This window comes from Phodopus roborovskii, unplaced genomic scaffold (assembly GCF_943737965.1).
Source record: "Phodopus roborovskii unplaced genomic scaffold, PHOROB, whole genome shotgun sequence".
Classification (NCBI taxonomy): domain Eukaryota; kingdom Metazoa; phylum Chordata; class Mammalia; order Rodentia; family Cricetidae; genus Phodopus; species Phodopus roborovskii.
In genome coordinates, this window is record NW_026125264.1 from 4154685 (window position 1) to 4169174 (window position 14490).

The following is a 14490-nucleotide window of genomic DNA, read 5'->3' on the forward strand; positions in this document are numbered from 1 at the left end:
AAATAAGGGTCAGGATAAACAAATAGGCCGAATAGATGTTTATTCAGGGAGAAATAACTTACAACCTAGACAGATGAACACCAGGAAATTTAACCCGATCCTCTCCTGTCCGAGTCACGCCAGAAAGAGAGCGCCTTCCTGGCCCCCTCCGACCTCCTTCCTCAGGTCACCTCCGCCCATCGCTCCACCCCCCAATGGGCGTGGTCAGTGCTACAGAAGGACTACCTCACTACACCTATGGGCTGAAGATGGAAGATTACAAAAGAACTTCGGGTGACCAGGCAGTGAGTTGTCTCTGTCATTTCTAGAGTTTATATATTATCCTTCTGTGGTCTTTGAAGGAGTTGAAGACAGGTAGTTATGGTTATAGTTTTCATTAGTTAGGATTAAAGATTTGTTACTTAGACTTTAGACACACAAAGATAGAAGAGAAGATGAAATGTTTTCTTCAAATCTTGCTAAATGTTAATGGACTAAATATTGTTAACTGTGAGTCTTACTTGATAACTGTTGTATAATATATTTTGCTATGTTAAGGTTAAAACCCTTCTTTTTATTTAGACAGAAAAGAGGAGATGATGGGAGAGGTCATTCTGTATGTTTCTCATACTGGTTAATAATAAAGCACTGTTGGCCAATAGGAAAGGAAGATAGGAGGGACTAGGAGACAAGGAGGAAATAGGGAAGTAGTAAGGAGGGGTCAAGATGGAGAGTCTGAAGAAAGCAGTATGCCGCCGGCTCCCCGGTAAGAGAAATACATAGATCAGCAGAAATGGGTTAATAATTAAGATAGAGCTAGCTGATAAGAAACAAGTAACCGGGCCAACAGCATTGTATCAAATACAGAGTCTCTGTGTATTATTTGGGGCTGGCGGCGTGGGGGCGGGACCAGACCAGCGGCGGAGGGCAGAAAAACCATACACTCGTTACAGCTGCCTGTAGGGTTCTAGGCTGATGTTTTTCTTTCTTGACCATCTTGAAGCTGTCTGCCTATTGTCCTCTGGGATTCTAGGTCAGATGAGAAATCTGAGAGTCTCTTGAGGGAAGCTGCTATCAAACTCTTCTTCTTGGTCCCACAGACATTAGTAACTTGTCCTGGTGTGTCTTGGGAAACAGAACATTTTGTTACAGTAGCACAAGCCAGTAAAGGGCTACCTTACTTTCTACACCAACCCAACTTTAAAGAGAGGAATGAATAAATGTAGGTCTGTTGAGCTCTGTAACAGCCAGACGTTACCACATTTTTGGTTCCACTCACAAGGGCCATTAGAACATCCTCTGGGTTCACTTTTTTACTGGTAGACATCAGAGTCTATACCCAGGAAACCATAGAGCTTTGGGGCCCTATATTATCACTGTTGCCTTTTCTGTTATTATTATTAAAGTGGAGTGGGTCCTTGCTATGGTTTGCATATGAAATGTCCTCTGTAGACTCTTGTGTTTGAACTTGTGGTCTCCAGCAGGTGATAACTGTCTTGGGAAGTTGGTGTCTTAGTTTTAGGAGGTGGGTTCTAGCTCCTGGATGCGGTTTGTTGGCCTGGTGTTAGCGGTAGGGTGCCACAGGCTGACACCAACCATCCCTGCCACCACGCTTTCCCTGTTCCCTCAGCATATGAGCCAAAACGAACCCTTCCTTATGTTGCTTCCTGTCAGGCACTTGGTAGCAGTGACTGCAGAGTAGCTTTTGGGCAGGAGTATGCCCATCCCTCATTGGCCCATGTCTTGCTCTGACCTCACAAGGTGCCACTATGAGGAATGACTGACACCTGTGCATATAACACACTATCTAGGGCTGATTTTTGTCCTTCTAGTGCAGGGAGAGCTGTTTGGTGGTGATCTGTGGGACGTGGATGTTGGTGAAAGTTTTGGAGCCTGATATTGGTGAAGTTTTGGACTTGGATGCTGGTGACCTGTTGTACTTGACAGTGAGTCTTTCACTTTGCAGGATGTGTTTTGGGGCTATGGATTTTAGTTTTTCATTTTACTTTTTGTAATTTATGTTTCTGGTTTTAGATTTTAATTTTTACATATTTAAATTTTTAACTATCCTCAATTTTTCAACTTTTTAACAAATTTTCTTTAGGTTTTTATTTTTGCTTTTGTTTTAAGTTTCTGCTAGTAAATATTAAGCATAAGAAGTAAAAAAAATTCACTGTGGCACTTCTGTATATATACATAATATAATATTCTTTGATAATATTCACTTACTCTAATACACTTTCCTCCTCCTCTCTCCCCTTCACATCTCTAATCATTCCCTTTTACTATCAGGTTCTGTCCTTGACCTGTGATTCAGGATTTGAAAGCAAATGTCTTTGTGACTCTGGCTTCTTATACACAACACTGTGATTTCCAGTTTCATGCATCTTTCCCCTGGAGAATGACAGTTTCACTCTTCCCAGACGAGTGTGCGATTCTGGCCCTTCTGTTTCTGCACATTGTTAATCAGTTGGCATAGGTTGCTTGCAGCCCTTGCATGACTGGGTGAACCCATCTTGATCATGAAGTATGGTTCCTCTTAGTGCTGTTGACTTTTGGGTGAAGTGTTAAGTATTCTTACTAAGAACTGTTGTGTCTGTGCTCACCAAGGATGCTGATCATGCCTTTCTCTCATTACTGTATCCCCCTGATTTGGGTACCTGAGTAATACAGGCTCATAGGATGAGCCTGAAAGCATCCTTCCCAGTTTTATTTCAGGAAACAGTCTGAGAATCATTGGTGTCAGTTCTTTAAAGGTCTGATAGAAATCACCACTGAGTTTGTCTGTTCCTGGGCTTTTTGTAGATGTCAAGAGATTATTTTAAATTAGTTCTTTGAGAATTTCATACAATATATTTCAGTCATATTTATCCCTTACTCCAACCCCTTCAGATTCTCCATACTCCCTTCCCTACCACCCATATTTGTCTTTTTGTTTTATTTTGTTTTTGTTTTGGCCTTGAAGTACAGTTTCTGTTGTCTTTATGCTCTTGGATATATGGTGTCCCACTGGAGAATGGTATGTCCAACCTACCAGCAGCCACACCCTTAAAGTGTGTTCTCCCTCTCCTGAGAACTACCAGTTGTCAACAGCTCATCAGAAGTGTGACTACTTGTCCCACATCCCCTTTTCATGCTGAGATTTTTGTCTGGAGTGAGCTTAATCAGATCATAATGCTGTGAGTGCAGACAGGAGACTGCCCTGCTTTGTCCGAAACACTGTTTCTGTGTTGTCACCCACTGCCTCTGGCTCTTAAAATCTTTCAGTTTAGGCATTTTATATATCTTCTTAGTTGAGTTTTGGTAGCTAATGTGTGTCTAGAAGTTTATCTATTCTAGATTTTCCATTTCACTGGAATAGTTTAAAAACATTCCCTAGTGATTGTCTGGATGTCTGGATTTCAGTTGTATCCCTGATAAAACTACCTTATTTGTCTCTAATATTATTAACTTGTATCTTAAATTTTTGTATTAGTTATTTTGGTTAAGATTGCATCTGTTATATTTGCCCTTAAAATAATCAAGTCTTGGTTACAATGGTTTTTGTATTTTAGTTTTCATTTCATCAGTTTCTGCTCTGAATGTGAACGATTCTTCTGTTTCTTTTGAGTTTGGCTTGTTCTTGTTTTCCTATGACCTTGACATGCACAATTAGGTTATTTGGAACATCTATGTTTTTTGTTTGTTCTTTTTAACTTCAGGAATTTATAGCTACAAATGTTCCTCCTAGATCCGCTTTTAATTAATTTTTATCTTACGTCACTAGTTGGCATTTATACCGAGCATTTACATCAGCAAAGATGAAGAGGTGGGAAGAGGCACAAGACAAAAAGTACAAACCCTTTGATGAAGAGGCTTTAACAGAACATTATAAAATCCTAACAACCCTTGGCCAAGGAGGATTCGGGGAAGTAAAATTGGCTAGCCATCTACTCACGCAGACAAGGGTAGCAGTAAAAATTCTTCCAAAAGGCAAAAAGAACACCTTCATCAAATCAGAACTTGAAATAATGAAAGCTCTAGATCACCCCAACATTATTAAGCTTTTACATATAATTGACACCACAAATAATACTTACATGGTCATGGAACATGCCACAGGGGGAGAGCTAATGGGCAGGATTGTGAAGTTTGGCTACCTACCGGAGGAGGAGTCCTGTAGGCTGTTTAAACAGATGGTATGTGCCCTCCAGTATTGTCACAGGAAAGGGATTGCCCACAGGGACCTGAAGCCTGAAAATATTTTAGTGGATGGCAAAGGAAATATAAAACTTAGTGATTTCGGGCTGGGGGCCAAGCTTATCATGGGACAAAAGCTAGCAGCTTTCTGTGGGACCTTACCTTATTGCGCCCCAGAGCTCTTTGAAGGTAAAGGCTATGATGGCCTTGCAATTGATGTCTGGAGCTTGGGAGTTGTACTCTACTTTATGTCAACAGGGTGCCTCCCTTTCCAGGGACATACCTATGAAGGACTAAGGCAGAAGATCTTGGCAGGAAAGTACTCTGTTAAATTCAAGCTGTCACCAGAGCTTTGGGACATGATTGCTAAGTTGTTGACTATAAACCCTAGACAAAGACCAAGAATAGGTGACATTTTGAGCTTTCAATGGCTGAAGCATGTCAATGAAGGTTCTCCCAGTTCCTTTAGAGAGAATGCCAGCCACCACCCAGACCCCACGGTAATGGTCATCATGGGTGTGATGGGATACAGGCAACGAGAGATAAAGAAAGCTTTACAGGAGAAGACGTTTGATCAGGTGATGGCTACCTATTTGATTCTTAGGCAACAGTCACCCTGGGGGGACAACTTCATAAAAAAACTGAAGCCCAGGCAGTCAGATCGAACCTTGAACTCTGCAGAGCCTCCCACAATGCCAAAAGTGACGATTATAAAGAGAGGATCTAGTGTCCCTACCCTTCCAACCTTCATTTTGCCCACTCTACCTGAGAGTTCTAAGAATGACAAAAAGTGTAGAACAAGGAACAGCATGCCTCCCACCATGAATTACCCAAACAAGAAGATGGCCCCTGTTCACAGAACCTGTCCCCAGGATGTCCAGGAGGCTCACTTCATGAGCAGCACTTGGGGGGATACAGAGAGCAATAACACCTCAGATGAAATATGTACCCAACTGTCTTCAGAGTGTACACCACTGGAATCTGATTCATCCCTGGATGTGTCCAAAGCTGGCTCTAACAATTCAAAGTACAAGGCATCCTCTCCAAATATTTTATCTCATCACGCCTCTGTGGCAGAAGCCCAGTGTAAGTACACCAACATAACAAATGAAAATATCAGCTCATCTCTCCCACAAACCTTACCTCAGGAGGACCTCAGGGGACGGCCCCACAGAATGACTACAGCTGGTTCAAAGAACAACATAACCTCATGTGTTGCTTTACCTCATCACATCTCTGTGGAGGAAGCCCAGTTTAAGGACACCAACACACTAGGTAAAAATATCAGCTCATCTCTCCCACAAACCTTACCTCAGGAGGACCTCAGGGGACGGCCCCACAGAGTGACTACAGCTGGTTCAAAGAACAACATGACATCACAGGATGGTTTACCTCCAGTATCCAGCAAGGAGGCCCAGGGTGATGGTCCCACTGTACAAGAAAAAGACCTCAGCTCATCCTTTCCAGAAACATCCCGGGGACATCTTAGTGGCCGGTGCCAGACTGCACCCAGAGCCCCCTTTAAAAAGCGAGTTTGGAAAAGCCTAAAGAACAGGAGTACAAAAAGATTGAGACGTTTATGTTGCTGCCTGTCAACTGAAAATAGGGAGCGCCTAGCCAACAATAAGATCCTGGCTGTGAGCTAAAAGGGCCTTGGAGGCCAGTGCTGGTAACAGGTAGGTGGAGAGGCTACCCAAAATGCACTTCTGCACCCAGCCCCCCCCCCCTTTTTTAAACAAAGTCCTTTTCTTTATGGAAAAAATGTTTATTTACTGTATGTGTGTGGAAGTTAACTTGCAGGAGCCAGTTCTGTCTTTATACCATGTGTAGGTCCCGCGGAATGGATTAAGGTCCCCAGGCTTGGTGTCAAGTGCCTTTACTCACTAAGCCTTTCCTGGACTAAATAATATGCTTTTAAATAAACAAATCATAAACACCCGTTTTTTAAGGGTTAGGGATATTATCACACCAGGAAGCAAATCCCATGGTGCGGCACCTTCCTAAGAAACTTGACCTAGATGTAGACAGACAGCAGAAGCTAGGGGCCCAAGGCCGGGCAAGCATGCGGGAGGAGGGTTCGTGCAGAGAGCAATGGGGCAGGGCACTCAGGAGGAATCAGACCAAGGGCGCATCCCAGCACAGGGCCAGCACAGCCAAGCAGAAGTCCTGAGTATTTCTCCTAAGAGGCCCCTTTCTTGTGTCTGCTTCGAGTGCTGCTGGAGGCACTGTGTTCCCCTAAGGCTGATACTAGAGAGTGGGGAGCAGTGTGCTGAGGATGCAGAGAGGTGCAGAAGAGAGCCAGGTAGGAGGTTCAGATGGCTGTGTCAGTGGGAAGCTGTGTCCACATCACAGGCTGAGACTAGGGGCAAAGCATTCCTGTGTCTGCAGATGAAGACTGGGGAGGAGGGGCATGTCACCCCCTTTTCAGATCACCTAGGACTGTAGTGACGTATTGTTTATGATTTAATAAAGCTTGCCTGGGGATTAGAAAAGCTAAGCTAGCCAGAGCCATAGAAACTGGGTGGTGGCACACACCTTTAATTCCAGGACTCAGGAGACAGGCAGATGGATCTCTGAGTTCAAAGCCATCTAGGGCTACAAGAGAGAAAATCAGTCCAAAAAAAGAAACAGACTCATGCCTTCAATCCCAGCACTAGAGAGGTATGTAAGATAGGAGCAGGGCATTCAGCAGTCAGTCTCAGGGTAACTAGTCTCCAGCCACTGTGAGGTCAGGATCTCCCAGCCTTGGTAGACGCGAGAGCTCTCTGGCTGCTTGGCAGCTTTGCTTCTCTGATGTTCAGCTTGAACCCCCATATCTGTCACTGGACTTTTATTATTCATGCTACATGTGACCATGAGACTGGGAAAGGATTCTGGGAGGCAGGTCTGAGCTCATGATCCTCTCCACTTTCCCCTCCAGGTAGGTTCATGATGGCTGGCGGTGCTACAGTTGTGCTAGCAAAGTGAAGCGCTCTGTGGGACTTAGAAATCCTGTAAACAGGGTTCCATGGAGTGCTGGCGACCATTAGGAACACAGGCGTCAGAGGACCTTCCATGCACAGTAAGATGTCAGCCCAGCTACCTGTCTCCAGGTGGACCTGTGAGCCATTGGAAGAGACGGTGGCACTAGAAGCAGAGGAGGACCCCAGACCAAACAGCCTGACCAGTTTGAATGTGTTCAAGATGAGTATTGCTGACTAGGTGGGAGCCAGAAACTAAGGAATGAGATTGCAGGGAGTGTCCATCTTGTGCCCATTTGGGAAGGTAGAATGTATGGAAACAGGTGAGTCCATTGGTTATGGTGCAGTTCTCAGCACCATCCTGGCTTACTAGATAGCTTGCTTCCTACCCTCACCAAGATCCAGACACCTTCACAACTCACCCCAGCACTATTATTGGTGCTTGTTGCTTTGCAACCTGAGTCGTATGAATGCATTCTTCTGTACTGTGTATCTGGACAGACAGGGACACCACACACACACACACACACACACACACACGCACGCACGCACGCACGCACGCACGCACGCACGCACGCACGCACACACACACACTTCTCCCAATGCACCTTGTACATAGTTGACAGTAGCGAATTTTGCTTGTACTGGAGAGGACTCCCATTCCAGACAAGATAATTTCATACTTCATGTGATTTCCCCTCACAGAAATGCCTCGAAATTCCTCTAACTCAGCCTGTTCCTGCCCCCACCCACACCCCAAACACTTACCACCCTGCTCTACTGCTTCACAGGAACCATGTGAAGCCAGTACATGCCATGGTGTGCACTTTGCCCCAGGGCATCCAGTTGTGTGCAAGGTGAGGCCCACCGGCTGTGCTCTGAGTGGAAGCAAGGTGAAGTCTGGTGCATTTGACAGTTGAATTCAGAGATGGAGCTGGTCCCAAGCCTGATCATGGATAAGAATCTGTTGATGGGAAAACAATGGATACCCCTCCCCAACCCCAGTCTGGCAGTGAGGGTGTTCCTTAGGGTGGCTCATGGTCTTCTGCCACATTCCTACCTCCTAAAAAACAAACAAACAAACAAAAAAAAAAACTCAGAGACATTTAAAATGATTTAAGGGTTCAGATTCATACCTCTTCTTAGACCACTCTCTGTAACACCCCCAAGATACTATTTTCAACAGTAGCTCATACAAAGATCCAAGCTGTTTTCTTTCTGACACTCTGTAGGGACATTACTGTTGTGGAAGCTTTGTGTCCATAGGCAACAGACTGGGAAAGACTGATCCCTTGCTACCTGCATGACCCTATGCTGGGGCTACCAAAGAGACTCCTGGGACTACACTCATCAAGGGACAAAGCCTGAGTCCAGCTTCACCTGCACCAGAGCTTAGGGCAGGAGATGCCACTCAAGCTGTAACACACTGCATGGAAGAGGGACAAAAAGGTGATGCTCCCTTGCTCAGGCCATGGGGAAGGCCCGATTGGTTACAGGGTGATGGACAAGTGGACACTTGGTCATTTTACCAAAACACCTTGTTTTCATGTCTCCTAGATGAAAGAGGCTCCTTCTGATTGACAGACAAGTTGGACCAGAGCCAGAGACTTACAAGTAGATGGGCTGAGAGGAGCAGGAGAAAATATCTGCTGATGCAGGTAGCACACAGGCCTTTTACTAACCCCTTGTTGTGTGGGAACAGTGACTGAGGCAATTTGGAGACTCCTTACTGAGGGTGAAGCCTCTCTGTCCTGGCAGGAGCCATGTGAGGGTTAGATGCTGCTCAAGTCCTGTCCATCAGCTGTTGTTACTGTTCCCTTCATCACCGAGGCAGGGACACCACTTTCCCATCAGACTGCCAGCTGCAAGGGACAGGCATACAGAACACTGACAGTCATTTTGGTTTTTGTTTTGTTTTGTTTGTTTGTTTTGTATTGGGTCCCCTTTTACAGAGTGGCATTAACCAATACCTAGAGAACTGAACCATGAAGGCAGCCCCTAAGAAAAAGTCCTAGATGTTGAAAGCTGAGTGACTGGTTTTATGCATTGCATATCCAGGTGAAGGACAGTCACCGAGGACATGCTCAGAGAGCTGGACATAAGATTACTGCAGAAGTATTCCCAAGAACGTCACAAGCACCTGGGAAAAATACATTTGGCACAAATAAATCTGAATACATGGACTGTTTTATTACAATAAACTACTTTGTATATTTGAACCATGTGCTGTGGTGTCCTGATTTAGGGCCATATAAATATCCTGATACTGGGATTAGTCAGCACGTCTAGCTTCTGAATGACCATTTCTCCCTAAGGTGAGAGCAGCACTAATTCTCCATGATGCACTTTGATCTTCATTTTGTGTGTTCGGTCTCTGCCCTCTTCCTCCTACATACTGCCTAGTCTACATACTAGAAACGTCTCTCCATCCTGCTATTATCACTAATGGAGACTGTTTTAGGCTCCACATATGCAGTATTTCTCTCTCTTTTAAGGGTTATTTTTCTTAGCACAATGTCCTTCAGGTTGACTCAAGATGACCACAAGTCATAGTATCCCTCTCCCCTTTATTTTTCTGAGACAGGGTCTTGCTGTGTAGCCTAGGTTGACCAACAACTCCTGATAATCCTGCTCAGAATCCTGGGTACCGTGGTGACAGGTTTGTACCTCCTGACTTATAAGGCCAAATTACATTCTTCTTTAACAGAGGTGTGGATGTAGGGTAGACACATTATTAAAGGAATAGGTTTAGATTCATTTGGAAACACTCCTAATTTTCTCTGTAGTTGCCATATCTCAGTGTCATCAAAAAGATCCTTATAATTGGGAGTGGAAATGCACACAAGGGCCCTGACTATCAAAAACCTTCAAGGTCCTTGACTCAAAAGCCTTCATTCAGGGTTCAAAAAGAGGTGACACAAATAAGTGTAAGATCTAAGTGTGAGGGCTATAGCAAACAATTCTCACACCACAGTTTTCCTGTTCATGTGCTCTTGATTGTTCTGTTTCTACTTCAGTAATCCTATCCTGCTTCTAACTTCTCCATGCTTATTCTTTTTCTTCATTTTCCTACACACTTGTTTTTCCTACTTTTTATTTATTTTTGGTTTTTTGAAACAGGGTTTCTTTGAGGCTTTTGGAGGCTGTCCTGGAACTCGCTCTTATAGACCAGGCTGGTCTCGAACTTACAGAGATCTGCCTGCCTCTGCCTCCTGAGTGCTGGGATCAAAGGCATATGGCATCTCCATCAGGCCTTCCCTCCATTCCTATCCTTCTACATTTCGGATATTCCTGCCAGCTTATCCTTCCAGCCATTATCTCTCTAGTCTCCTCTTCCCAAATCTCTCTGTCCCCAGAGGTTTGAAGCAAAAGGTAAGAATTAGAGTTAGTTTTTCACTGGTTAGAATCATATTCCCAAACTAAAAGACAAAGGCAGAGCCATTGCCATGGCAGCGTAAAGTCCCAAAGGCAGTAGGAGCAAAACTGCAACCAGACAGAAAGGGTAGTGTGCCCAGTGACAACTTTAAGACACAGGCCTATTGTTAGCAGACTGGAAAGTGAAGAATAGGCATGCTTTAAGGTTAATGTGAGGTTAGCTTGGGACAGCAGACAGAATCCAGGACACTCTTGTTCTCTATCTCTCTGAGAGCTATGGCTCAACAACTTTAGACATGCCGTAATTCTTGTCCTTGGGCATCAGTAAATGTCTCAATTGAGGTCTCGTTGCCTGGACACTAACATTGCCCAACTGGCTGCCAAGGAAGATAACTGCAGTGGGGGGGGGGGGTGCAGACTTCTAGGTTTACACAAAGACTTGGTTGAGAGAGTAAGGGTATTGATTGCGATTACTTTCTTGCCAGAACCATGCATTGCTGGGGGAGTCATCCAATATACCAATGCATAGGGGAAGTTCTGCCCAGTAAATGATTAATAAACTGGAGTTTGGGGGTGAATACCATGTAGAAAGGGCATGCTGTGGCTTCACAGGGAATTTACAGTAAGGACAGTGACTATTCATAAAACAGTACTACCACTACCCTGCATGTGGGCCTCCTACATCCGAAAATGATCCTGGTGGATTAGCTTCATGATTTTGTCAGCTGCATTCCCACTGCATAGTTCTGTGGTCTGTAGTACCTGACTCCTAATCAGAAGGCACTGCCTTTGTGTACTTTGTGTAGCCTGTAATCTGGTTCTCTCTCAATTTATATTCCTGCCCTGCCATTCATATCCTGTTGAGGGGTCTCTGCTATCGTGATCTGTGCTCGGAAAGGCTTCCAAGATGACAGGAGTCCTGGCCCCCTGTAACCAAATCACTGAATGAAGAAACTCAGAAAGCAGCTCACTTCTCTTCCTGTGGAAGCACAGCCAGCACTGGCCATCTGGCAAGTCTGGTTTTGGTTTTGTGAGGAATCCTGTGCGTGGCTGTATCCACTCATCCCTCACTGCGTGCTGGTTGACTCCATAGCTTGGCTGTCATGAGTAGGCCTCTGATATGCGGGGCAGTACAGAAGTCTCTTTGGCAACCTAACATGCTCTCCTTTGTCGATGCTTGGGTCTAGGCTGGTGGCCTCACAGAACTGGATCACAGGGCAGACATGGCCTCATATTTTGAGGAATCTCCACACTGTCTCATGATGGTTGCATCAATATTTTCTCTGCCAGAAATGTGCAAGGGTCCCCAACTCACACACAGGCTAATTTTATTTTGTCTTGATACTATTCAGACTAGTGGCGTTTATGACAACTCATTTACCAATGGTTGGCCATATTTCCTGGACAAATACAGTTCAATTCACGAAGTTTTAACCTATGTCTCTGCCTTGGCAAGTTTTCCCTTCTGTTCCAGTTGCAGTTTCATAGTATCATCAGGTCTTACATTAAGGTCTTTGGTCCATTTGGAGTTGACTTTTATGCAGGAAGATAAAGATCAAGTTCACTATTCAACATTAAATGGCCCAGTTTTTTTCTAGCACCATTTGGGGTCTACAAAGAGAGTTGCAAACCGGTCTGGGCTAAGTAGTGAGACTATACAGATAGATATATATATATATATATATATAGATAAATGGATGGATGGATGGATAATAGAAAATGTGAGAGATTGATACCCATAATTCACTCCAAATTTGCTTCTTCCCTTCCTAAACATCTAGTAACTATTTAACCAACAGTAAAGAGTCATGAAGATGCTGAGACAGGAGACTGGTCAGTTTCTTGGTTCCTAAAATGTACACTTGGTAGATATGAGCTTTGTTTAAGGAGTAATTGGTACTTTGCCCAGCATTTGTCTACTAAAGAGCTGGGGGGATATGTGAGGAAGTCAATATCCAGCAACAGCGTTGCCTCTGCATTAGAAAACTTAAGAATGTCATTTAATTGATACTGTTGGATATTTGTGTACTTGGTAGAATTTGATCCATTTTACCCACAGATTTAGGCGAAGGCTGAGAAGATTGTAAGACAGAAGTCATCATTCTACTCCCAGTTATAAATATCTAGAGTGAGCGGGGTTGCAGAGATTGGGTAAGAGCACTTCCTCCTGTTTCAGAGGATGGGCACTCAAGCCCAGCACCCACACAGGGTTGCTCACAACTGGTGAAATTTGATTTCCATGTATCCAACACCTCTGACCTCCATAGGTACCTCCGCTCACATGCACCCACCCACTCAGACACACATATAAGTGCAAGGGAGGCCATAGTAAAACCACTGAACCAGGCCACTTCACAGGTGGAAAGAAGGTTTTCTTGGGAAGTCCAAAGCTTCCATGGCTACTTCTTGGGAGGCAGAGAGGATAGCAGAATGGTGGAGAAAGCCTTGCCTATAAAGAGGTAGGGATGGTAGCTGCAGGGAGGTAGGTGTGCAGGCCTGAAGAGCCTGGAAGTTTAAAGTAGTGGTGGGGAGGATTATGGGCCAGAGGAGACCAGGAGCCAGAGTGGCAGCTTTGATATATTACAGGTAAGTGCTAATAGGGCTCAAATGCCCCATTTGTGAGGCAGGGAGATAAGGGAATTGATGGCTCTTCCTAGCAGATATAAACCCACATCTCATGTTTCTGAGGAATGCTGAATGTATCAGTAATCCTGTTTACCCTGCCAAGAGTCTAGGCTGAGCTGAGCCCAGTGGCACTGCCATGTTGGGGGGGGGGTTGGGACTTAATATTCTAACCTTTTGCCATTGTAGCCATTATCTAACTTTCTTCTTCAAGGTGAATTGGGATGTTGTAGGGGTTCCAGGAACGCTAGGAAGTGGCCCCATCAAAGGTCGGGTGAGGAGGCAGACAGATGGGGGACCGTAGGAGATCTGGGGAAATTTTGTCAGAAGTGTCCGGTTTATGGTCCACGGTATAATCTTGCCAGTTTTTCCCGACAGAGCCTCAAGAAACAGCGAGCAATCATTACTATGTGGCACAAGCAGGCTTCACCTGGGACTCGCACGAAATGTGGCAACAGACACTCACCTGCCGCCAGGACCATCCCAAACTGAGCACACAACAGTGGAGAGTCGACTGCCCCACTCTGCCTTGCCAAGGTAGGTCAGGTCCTAAGGCTTTAATGGAATCTCTGAGTCCAAGGAGGACAGAGGCTTACGGAAACAGGCAAAGGGAGGGGTAGGAGGAGTCAGGAGTCTGAAGAGAGACCCAAAGAAGAGTTCTGCAAAGGAGTCAGCCCTGGAGGATGGAGTTTGTGTTGTCAGTCTTTAACTCTCTCTTTCATTTGGCCACACTGGTTCACAAAGCAGCAACATTCTTCAGCATGGCAGCCAATGGGGAGGGTCGTGGAGAAAGAGACACGGGCTAAAAGAAGTAGGTGGGACAGCAAGGATACATGTTTCCAGTCTGTTCCACTTCCCTGAACACAGTCTTAGCATACACATTTAGCGGGTTGGTGACACTATGTCTATCATCTCAGAGGGAAAATCCCATCCTGCTCTCCCTCCTAATAGGATTCCCTATAACTTGACCTAGATGTAGACAGACAGCAGAAGCTAGGGGCCCAAGGCCGGGCAAGCATGCGGGAGGAGGGTTGGTGCAGAGAGCAATGGGGCAGGCACTCAGGAGGAATCAGACCGAGGGCGCATCCCAGCACAGGGCCAGCACAGCCAAGCAGAAGTCCTGAGTATTTCTCCTAAGAGGCCCATTTCTTGTGTCTGCTTCGAGTGCTGCTGGAGGCACTGTGTTCCCTGGAGGCCGATACCAGAGAGTGGGGAGCAGTGTGCTGAGGATGCAGAGAGGTGCAGGAGAGAGCCGGGTAGGAGGTTCAGATGGCTGTGTCAGTGGGAAGCTGTGTCCACATCACAGGCTGAGACTAGCATCAAAAAGTTCTTGTACCTGCAGATTAATGGGACAGGTATTCCACCCTCCTCAGAT

The 14490-nt window shown here is 45.2% G+C and overlaps 1 protein-coding gene across 1 annotated transcript; it reads left to right on the forward strand.

The window, feature by feature from the left end:
• The first annotated feature begins 3756 nt into the window (after positions 1-3756).
• Positions 3757-5804, forward strand: LOC127229090 (sperm motility kinase X). Its single transcript, XM_051194101.1, has one exon. The coding sequence runs from the start codon at positions 3780-3782 to the stop codon at positions 5802-5804; it is 2025 nt and encodes a 674-aa protein (XP_051050058.1). The 5' UTR covers positions 3757-3779.
• The last annotated feature ends 8686 nt before the right edge of the window (positions 5805-14490 follow it).